At 34.4% G+C, this 10,630-nt stretch overlaps 1 protein-coding gene across 1 annotated transcript; it reads left to right on the top strand.

Moving 5' to 3' along the window:
* Nucleotides 1–2,197: 2,197 nt before the first annotated feature.
* Nucleotides 2,198–7,800, top strand: LOC138336737 (uncharacterized). The gene is made up of 5 exons (XM_069286289.1): nt 2,198–2,386; nt 3,180–3,360; nt 4,690–4,899; nt 5,488–5,714; nt 6,262–7,800. Exons 1-5 carry the CDS (start codon nt 2,240–2,242, stop codon nt 6,970–6,972), a joined length of 1,476 nt encoding a protein of 491 aa, XP_069142390.1. The 5' UTR covers nt 2,198–2,239; the 3' UTR covers nt 6,973–7,800.
* The last annotated feature ends 2,830 nt before the right edge of the window (nt 7,801–10,630 follow it).

The raw sequence follows: 10,630 nt of genomic DNA, 5'->3' as shown, positions 1-10,630 counted from the left end.
ATCTAGATAATTTTACAACATATCTTGTGAAACTGACTCATATGCATGTACTCATGGGACTTAGATGACGATTGCCAATGATGTTTTGAATGCGGAGAAATCTAGTGTCGCATGCCCGTCAATTATACCTGAATCCACACTCATCATCAAAGGGACGTCCACGGGAACGTGTCAAAACTTGGCAGGGAGAGAACTTTGATGTGCAAATTTAGCACAAGTAACAATACTTCATTGAGGAAACAGATTGATGGATTAATATGCATTATTTGTACTTATTGTGATACCAATGTCACTAAATATGTATTTATTAAAGTGTCCGTTTTTCACCATAGAAAATTATATAACTATATTTCAAAGTGTACTACTGCACAAGACCAAATTTGATTAAATTTTCACAGCTTATGAACTCTACTCTTTAAGAGATTTATGTAAATTATCAAAGTTTTGTTTTAAAAGTTATATCATTTGTCCTCTATCTATGTTGGATTTATTGAATGTAAATATTTTTCTGTACACAATGTATTTTGTAAAGCAACTAATAATAAAGTTTGAAAGGGAAAAAAATACGAATCTTTAATCTATAATGTAACGTACCCCTTTTTTATCCCCTTAATATCAAGATCATCATGAATATTGTTTGACATTTCCACAGCATCTCATTACTTAAAATGCTTCAATAAATAATCTGTTTTGATAAAGTTGCTGATAGAATCACAGAAATGTAGACGGTTGTGCGCAACCTTATTTTGATATAATTTTCATTTCCTGTAAAGAATTTTATTGTAAACTAATGATAAGAAATTTTTATGACATAGATGCAAACTAAATTTAGGTTATTTTAACAACGTTTAGTTGTGGCAGAACTGATAAGAAGACATGAACGTGCATCAGACAGTGACATATCTGAGCTTTAATTTCCAATTTTGCACACAAGATTTTACAGTAATCTAAATATAAGTCAAATTTGATGTTCATTATTTAAGCCGTTCATCAGTTGTAAGGCATTCTAAAAATTATGACGCCCTTTTTTGATAATAATTTTTAAAACCACAGTATACGTTTTCTTATCACATAATTACTCAATTGGGTAACTTATTAATTACTGCAAACAGGTAACTGTAACCAAATGGGCAAGTGTTACCCATATACATCATTCATTTATTATTATTACCCAAGGACGTATATGAGAAGGATAAGTCACACTGGGTTTTGGGGAAGTCCAAGGCAGGCGCTTTTGTGTTTGTGCACTGACCGTGACGTTGGGCGACGACTGATTTTCCTTTGATATCCGCCGGCGCAGCCTTTGATGTAGCTTGCGGGTGCGAGGGTTACCGTCTTACTTTCTGAAGTGGGGCCGTCATTTTATGAGCTATCCTTATTTTTAATGAAAATTTAAGACATATCCTCTAAGTATTCCGTCTTTAAAGCAAGTAATAAACGTCGTGAAATTTAATAAACTTTACAATGGTGTTTCGTTTGACTCGATAAGACAAGTGTTTGTTGAGAAAAAACGGTTTTTATTCCCGGTTCATAGGCGTCTCGCGTGGTGTTTAGTAATGTAAAGAGACAGACACGAATCCTTCTCACTTATAAATCCTTGTTATTACCGGATAAAAATGTAGTAACTGTACACTTTATATTTTTGTCTGAGTCTGGTATAGAGGACTTTACATATAAGTCCTGAACAAGAAATAAACTTATCTTATCTTAAATAAATTTACTCAGTGCCAGTGGTAAGTGGACACACGTCCAATGCCACGGATTTCCTGCCTTATTTGACTGGAAAGACTCATTTCACACGTAAATCCTTGATAAAGATAAGATAATACATACCATTATATCTTTGTTTTTCTCCAACTGTCGCTTTTTACGTTCGATTTCTGCTTTTAAACTTTTGAGATCCATCTTTCATGCGATTTATTTTGTTTTCATCGAAGTTGAAAAAATGTTTAAAATACGAATGTCGTTCTGCGTGAAATGCAAACATACTGGTGACAAGGATTGAAATCGGTACGCTTTCTTTTGTGAGGTAAATTCGAAATATGCAAACTTGTCAGTAATTTTCATACGCTGTATATTTAAAACAGTTCTTTTGTTGTCTACAAATAAATAAAATAACAATAATTGATTAGTTTAATTTCGTCACATTGGAATTTTAAATGTTTTAATGTAATATTGTGCCTTTTAACGTTTGGTACGTTACTGTAACTTTAAAGAAAGCGCCCACTCACAACAGAAAATGGGGAAACAAACTTATTGCTTTTCCATTATTATAGCATGTGTATGCGCAAATGTGGTGTTGTCATATGATATAACAGTAGCGACGTGTAATCTATGGAATGTTATGTTCAACTGGGATGTCCGAAAGTACAGGATAGCGCAAATGGTATGATTGATTTTGTCTTGTAGATCAATCGGTTTCATTTTCGAGATTGTCTCCCCTTCTCACAGTTGCACTAGTTTTCGCCTATCTTTTGTCGATTAAGGAATTAATCTGTACTAGCAGTAACTATATCTTTGAAATGTAGTTTTAATATTACACTTAAATGATATTAAATAGAATTGTAGATGACTTTTTAATGAAAAACAGTAAAGACACATATGGGAATTTAAAAATGGTAAGATACCAAGAGTTTTCTTTCTTTGGTCGGTTCATTAAAGGCCCACTAGGCCTACCTTTCTGAATCAGCTTTAAGATGCTCCACCGCCGACAAAGCATAAATAATATTCATCATCAATAATTGAACAATACTTTTCCATTATTATGGTGTAAGATTAAATCTGATTGCGTAAAGGCGATATAAATTATTTTAATTATTTTTGTCTAATTAACACAAATAAATATAATTAAAACACATAATTTATTTCGCCTTTGGTGCTAATTAACGCAAAAAATATTAAAATATCAGTTTTATTGGGATAAATCAGTTTACTGGGATAATCTTACAGTTGTAAACTTTTGACATACCAAGCATAAAATTATAAAGTATTAGAACTATTTCTGATTCTCTATTTTACCAAAGTAGAAATTCATGTTGACTAGATTTACTATAACTGATTTGTTTTCTCTAACGACTGTGCCCATCATTAAAAGTGTAGGTCAATTTTAATACAAAGAAATAAAAGAAAGACATTTCATGTATTTGATATCTACATGTATGTTATTTTTGTTTAATCAGATTAACGAAGCTAAACCAGACGTGGTAGCTTTCCAGGAGGTAAGATTCAATACTGATGGGGGTGGCAATCAGGTGATTGAACTCCAGGAACTACTACCAGACTACAAATGGAGACTGTTTCGAGAGGCAAACAAAGTACAAAAACCCAAGGGAGCTAACTGGCCTGGCTGGGAGAAAGAAGGTTATTAACATCACATTTCTCCTGTAATGCAGAGAACAATAAATTGAAAAATCAAAATAACATTGCTAGGATCATCAGGTGTAAATTTTTGTTTCATATGAAAATACAAGTTTTTCAGTTGTTTTCTCAGCTTTAACTCTGTGCCTTACTATGTTTGAAAAACTGTAATTCCAGAATCCTTTAATCAATTTGAGAATTTCTTCTGGAAAAGAAATCTGAAAATACATGTATAAGTCAAAATGATAAAATTGTATTTTTAGCCCACCGTCATCAGATGGTGGGCTATTCAAATCGCCTTTCGTCCGTGTTCCGTCGTCCTTCCGGCCGTCCTTCCGGCCGTCCGTCCGGCCGTCCTTCCATCCGTCCATTAACAATTCTTGTTACCGCTATTTCTCAGAAAGTACTGAAGGGATCTTTTTGAAATTTCATGTGTAGGTTCCCCCAGGGGCCTAGTTGTGCATATTGCATTTTGGGACCGATCGGTCGGCAAGATGGCTGACAGGTGGCCATCTTGGATTTTGATAGTTAAAGTTTGTTACCGCTATTTCACAGAAAGTACTGAAGGGAATTTTCTCAAATTTCATATGTAGGTTCCTCTAGGACCCCAGTTGTGCATATTGCAAGTTGGGACTGATCGGTCAACAAGATGGCCGACAGGTGGCCATCTTGGATTTTGATAGTTAAAGTTTGTTACCGCTATTTCTCAGAAATTGCTGAAGGGATCTTTCTCAAATTTCATATATAGGTTCCCCTAGGACTCTAGGTGTGCATGTGATATGACAGGCGGTCATCTTGGATTTTGATACATTTTTGTAGTTAAAGTTTGTTATTGCTATTTCTAAAAAAGTACTGAAGGGATCTCTCTCAAATTTTATATGGAAGTTCCCCAAGGGCCCTAGTTGTGCATATTGCATTTTGTAACTGATAGGTCAACATGATAGCTGCACGGCTGCCATCTTGGATTACATTGTTGAAGTTTGTTACCACTATTTCTTAGAAAGTACTATAGCGATCTCAAATTTTATATTTATTGTGTTTGAAAAAGTTTGAAATGCAGGGAAAAGATCCCTCTTTCCATTGTCAGACATAGATCATTCTGCTGTGGGCGCCAAGATTCCTCTGGGATCTCTTGTTGAAAAATATAATTGTTAGTGTTACTATATCACAAATAGGTAGATAACAAAAGTTAAATATATTTTTTAGAAAAAAAAAGTTCAATTTTTTATCAATGTATCATAAAAGTCATAAAAATAAAAAAAATAAAAAGCTCTCAAAATTAAGTCTGATAATGTAAGAAATCTGAAATGTATTGGTACTATTTTACTCCAGGAATAGGGATTCTGAGCAGGAGACCGATTACACTCTTCTCCACCCACATACTGCCCCATGTACCTGGCCCAGACACCAATAAGCGAGTTCTTATACTAGCCAAAATCTTCATAAGTCCACTGAAATCTGTCCAGGTTGGCGCTCTACACCTCTCATACGATCGCCGACAACAATGTGGAAATACCAGGGCGGTTATTGAGCTGGTACGAGGTAGGTGTGTATGTTAGCAGGAATGTATTGGTACCATATTCAATCTAATAAGCTCCCAGGGCAGTTATAAAATGAAAGGATGCGTTATAGGATCAGACATGGGTTATTATTACACAGAGTAAGCCATTAATCAATTTAAAAAAGAAATCAAATAGACAAACCTACACGGTTTTCATGGTTTCTGTCTGTATTCTGTCAATGTAAGTGAAATTGAGGTATGAAAAATTGGGAAAGGGCACTTATAGGGTTAGGGTCAAAGTTGCAGTCAAACCTGGGGACCAAGACAAAAGTTCAGTATAGCCAAGTGGTCTTTTAAAATTATAACTAAAACTGTACATAACCAAATTGCGTTGATCAAAATTGACTACCAGTATTTGGGATTCTGAAAAAGTGGAAAGTGGTCTTTATACAGAGGTGGTCACATAGGCAGGTTTGATTGTACATTGTATTATTATTGTCGTAGTAAAGATATAAAAAAACGTTGATGAACTCTTTGCAAACTTTAATTTTGACATGATTAAATGTTTTAGTTATAACTTGTCCAGTAGAATACAGTTTACAAGTTGTTCTTGATGATCTTCCAACTAGATCAGGAAAGGTCTTCTGAGCAGTTACGGAGCATTATCCTTGGTGATTTTAACACCTACAACAACTTTGAATGGCCTGTGAAACTTTTTACTTCGCCTGATCAGCAAACACTCACAGAATGCCAAATAGGGGACATTAAGTTTTTGGGGGTGAAAGGAAAGGCGCCGTGGAGTGATGTCTGGGAGATGGTTGGACATCCTAATAGTGGACGCACCTTCAGCAATATGGTAACTTATCACTGTACATGTGGATATTTTCACTATAAGTTCACACTGTGATTTTGTTTTCACTGTGTATCTATGCATATTACTGAGTTAGCTCCCTTCATGTTGTTTTCTCCGGAAAGTACGACATTACACTCGCATGACGTCACAGGCCTGCAAAGATTTCCTTTGAAGACTGCAGAGAGATCGGCGCAGAACTTAAAAGCCACACAGTCAAACACAGTGTACTTATACGGCTCTTTTGATGTACATCAAAGAACTAATTTTAAATAACCAGTTCTGTTTGGTGATATAACGTCAGCTATAGTAATCCCTGGAGTATCGAGGTTGACATTCACTTTGACAGTAAATCAATTGTTTGTTTTAAAAATGTTTAAAACTAAAATTAAAATTATCGCACTGAGCATCATTTGCATCAAAACACAGTATCAATGTATTCAATAGATATAACAGTATTTGTGATGAACATGACAAATAAATGTATGATTTTAATCTACTTTTTTATGGGAAAGAGTTTTCGTGTAATTTCCTCCACATTTCTATTTTCCAGCCCACCCCTGGATACGAGAGTAGACCAGACCGTATTCTAGCAACATCAAATTTCATAACTCATGGTGTTCACCTTCTAGGCAATGGTACTATTTACAAATCTGTGTACCATCAGAGGATAGTGACTGAGAGACTCCGAACTGTTCTCCATTCGGCATACCTTTCATGGTACGGTGTAGCTGGGTACTCCTGTTATCAAGACTGTGGTCCCCGTGGTTACTGTCGCTGTGGGGTGTGTGTCAGGGGAGACAACTCCATTGGTAAAACATGTCACCTTCCTGACTGTGAGGAATGTTCTCACCATCTTTTTACATACATTGTTATATTTGTAATCCTGAACACCTTTACAGTAATTCATCTATTCTACTCTGTTGTATGTCTGCTTATAAGTGGAACAGACTTTAAAGGCGAAGCCGTTTATGCAATCTTGGGGTGCAACTGCTGTCTGTGTAACCCGGATAATTTTAAATTTGTAAATTTTAATAGTCGCAAATTTAGGATATTTCGTGGACTGAGAAAATGGCCACCATTCAGACTTCCTCCGTACATCTTGTTTTTTGTGTCTATGATAAGTCTCATATCACTGATGACAGTGGGTTGGTGGAACTTTAGCCAAATTCTTGATACTGTGTATTCCATAATGGACGAGGAATATTTCCCTTCTGACCATTTGATGGTTGTAGCAAAATTAGAGCTAATAGAATCTTCATGATGTGTGTTTGGATTTCAATCTCATTTTAATTTCAGATACCTACATTTATTTGTAGTGAAAATGAAATTCTCTAATAACTTATACAATATGAAGATAGATGACCATTTTAGTGGATTTTTTAAATGTATTATCCTCATTATCACATGGGTTACATTCTCTTTTGTATAAACAACCCCTGGACTATGTCATAGCAAAACTGAATTAAAGCTCTGTGTGCGACAAGAGAAGTAACAGGTTCTTCGGTCCTTTGATGTCGCTCTCTATAATATCATCTTCAAAAGAAGTCTCTGCGGGCCTGTTATTGGCTAGTGTGTTCTCCTGAAATGCCTTTAGCTTTGCTATGTCATATTCCAGGGATGGATATAATGACAGTGATAGTAACCCCTGGAATATTGAGAAAGGAAATGTATATATAAATAATATTCTATAATTTTTTTTTTTACTTTCATTTGATATTTCATCATATCAAATTGTTTAAAGACTCAATGTTATAGTATAGAATTCCTCAACTGCTGCATTCAAGCTAATTGTGATACTTCTACTACATTACTTAACAAGTGACATTCCAAAACTATAATGTGTATGAAATGTTGAATGAAGTACAGATTGTGTATGAAATGTTGAATGAAGTACAGATTGTGAATGAAATGTTGAATGAAGTTCAGATTGTGTATGATTGTTGAATGAAGTACAGATTGTGTGTGGAATGTTGAATGAAGTACAGATTGTGTATGAAATGTTGAATGAAGTACAGATTGTGTATGAAATGTTGAATGAAGTACAGATTGTGTATGAAATGTTGAATGAAGTACAGATTGTGTATGAAATGTTGAATGAAGTACAGATTGTGTATGAATGAATGAAGTAAGTTGACAGATTGTGTATGAAATGTTGAATGAAGTACAGATTGTGTATGAAATGTTGAATGAAGTACAGATTGTGTATGAAATGTTGAATGAAGTACAGATTGTGTATGAAATGTTGAATGAAGTACAGATTGTGTATGAAATGTTGAATGAAGTACAGATTGTGTATGAAATGTTGAATGAAGTACAGATTGTGTATGAAATGTTGAATGAAAGTACAGATTGTGTATGAAATGTTGAATGAAGTACAGATTGTGTTATGAAATGTTGAATGAAGTACAGATTGTGTATGAAATGTTGAATGAAGTACAGATTGTGTATGAAATTGTTGAATGAAGTACAGATTGTGTATGAATGTTGAATGAAGTACAGATTGTGTATGATTGTGTGAATGAAGTACAGATTGTGTATGAAATGTTGAATGAAGTACAGATTGTGTATGAAATGTTGAATGAAGTACAGATTGTGTATGAAATGTTGAATGAAGTACAGATTGTGTATGATTGTTGAATGAAGTACAGATTGTGTATGAAATGTTGAATGAAGTACAGATTGTGTATGAAATGTTGAATGAAGTACAGATTGTGTATGATTGTGTATGATTGTTGAATGAAGTACAGATTGTGTATGATTGTTGAATGAAGTACAGATTGTGTATGAAATGTTGAATGAAATACAGATTGTGTATGAAATGTTGAATGAAGTACAGATTGTGTATGATTGTTGAATGAAGTACAGATTGTGTATGAACTATGTTGAATGAAGTACACAGATTGTGTATTTGATTGTTGAATGATAGTACAGATTGTGATTATGAAATTGTTGAATGTAAGTACAGATTGTGTATGAAATGTTGAATGAAATTACAGATTGTGTTCCGGTGAAGTTGACAGATTGTGTATGATTGTTGAATGAAGTACAGATTGTGTATGAAATGTTGAATGAAATACAGATTGTGTATGAAATGTTGAATGAAGTACAGATTGTGTATGATTGTTGAATGAAGTACAGATTGTGTATGAAATGTTGAATGAAGTACAGATTGTGTATGATTGTCGAATAAAGAAAGTACAGATTGTGTATGAAATGCTGAATGAAGTACAGATTGTGTATGAAATGTTAAATGAAATACATATTGTGTATGAAATGTTGAATGAAGTACAGATTGCATTCCAACTTCAATATATTGTTCCTTTTATGTTATCGTTTGTCATTAAAATTCTGAGAAAATTGACATCTTTGAAAGTAAAGTATTCACTGGAACATTATCTTTTAACTGTTATTCATTATTATAATGTTGTTTTATTGCTATTGATTTTAATGGTCAACTTTATTATAATTAAAGAGCAACTCCAATCCAAAATTTCTTTGCAATGAGAGCAAATTCAGTATAGCTATCTGATAATTGAATACAGAATAAATACAGAATAAATGAAAATCAGTCAATCGGTTACCGAATAATGGCTGACCATTCCAGCTAAGGACAAATTTAAAGAAGTACCTGGTCACAATATGAAAACACAATTAAATTCTTACTGTTACCCAGATTTGATTTTACAAATGCAATTAATTCCACTGAGAGAAATTGTGCAGAAAGTCAAATAATAGGCTGAACATTTATTTTGCATAGAAAATAGAAAATCTCTTTGAATGCTGAATTTTTTTTAAAAATTAATGTGAACAAATACATTTGTGAAGATGTGGAAAATTCACCATTTGTACCTTGCCATGAAGCATATTCATACAGAAGAAGTATCATTGTACCTAAACGTTAGGGTTAATGACCTGATAGGAACAATTAAGTAATCCATGTTTACATTTATGTGATAACTTGCCTAAGGCAACACTGTACAAACCGAAATTAGTACATATTACATGACGTCTAGTTTGGCCCTAAATGATAGTTGTCGAGGGCCGTGAAACACAAACAAACAAACAAACAAATTGGTTCAAAATTTTATGAACGGTACACGACATATACGGTGCATACATGTATGTACATGTATTTTCTAGTTGGTTCTGGGGATTGTTTAGTTCTCTAACATCAGGCTTTTTAGCCCAACATCATCAGATGATGGGCAATTCAAATCGCCTTTCGTCCGTGGTCCCACGTCCGTCAGTTCGTCCGTCCGTCCGTCTGTCCGTAAACAATTCTTGTTACTGCTACTCAGAAAGTACTAAAGGGTTCTTTTTCAAATTTCACATGTAGGTTCCCCTAGGACCCTAGTTATGCATAATGCATCTTGAGACCAATCGGTCAACAAGATTGCCGACATGCAGCCATCTTGGATTTAATAGTTTAAGTTTGTTACTGCTATTTCTCAGAAAGTAGTAAATGGATCTCAAATTTCATATTTACATGTAGGTTCCCCTAGGACCCCCATCCTCGATATTCCAGGTTTACGGGGTGAAATTACTTATTCTGCACCCACTGGACTTTCATAGTAAAAAATGGAGGGCATCAGAATATACACAGGTTAATCGTCATTTTGTGTACATCAAAAGACACCGTTTAAACGGTACACTGTGGTTGACTGTTGTGGCTTTGTTGATGTTTAGGCCATCTTTCTCTGATTTCAAAGGAAATCTTTGATGGGCCTGTTTGGTCAAGTTTTTCAGGCTGAGCTGCCTTCAATTTCACTATTTCCAGGTGTGTTGTCTGCAGACGATATCGTAAGTGATCGTACTGAGTATCGAGGGCTAGGATCTTTTTTGCAGGTTTCATCTGGATGTCAACAAAAATCGTTGACCCCGACCATTAGGGTCAAAGATGTTGCATATTGCATTTACTG

The sequence above is a fragment of the Argopecten irradians genome, chromosome 12 (assembly GCF_041381155.1).
Source record: "Argopecten irradians isolate NY chromosome 12, Ai_NY, whole genome shotgun sequence".
NCBI lineage: Eukaryota > Metazoa > Mollusca > Bivalvia > Pectinida > Pectinidae > Argopecten > Argopecten irradians.
This window is presented reverse-complemented; position numbering and strand designations above follow the sequence as displayed.

Excerpts from the sequence above, each read along its gene's own strand:
- LOC138336737 (XM_069286289.1), top strand. The coding sequence starts at position 2,240 with ATGGGGAAACAAACTTATTGCTTTTCCATTATTATAGCATGTGTATGC. Across the intron at positions 4,900-5,487 it reads GGTTATTGAGCTGGTACGAG|ATCAGGAAAGGTCTTCTGAG; the intron begins GTAGGTGTGTAT and ends TCTTCCAACTAG. Across the intron at positions 5,715-6,261 it reads GACGCACCTTCAGCAATATG|CCCACCCCTGGATACGAGAG; the intron begins GTAACTTATCAC and ends TCTATTTTCCAG.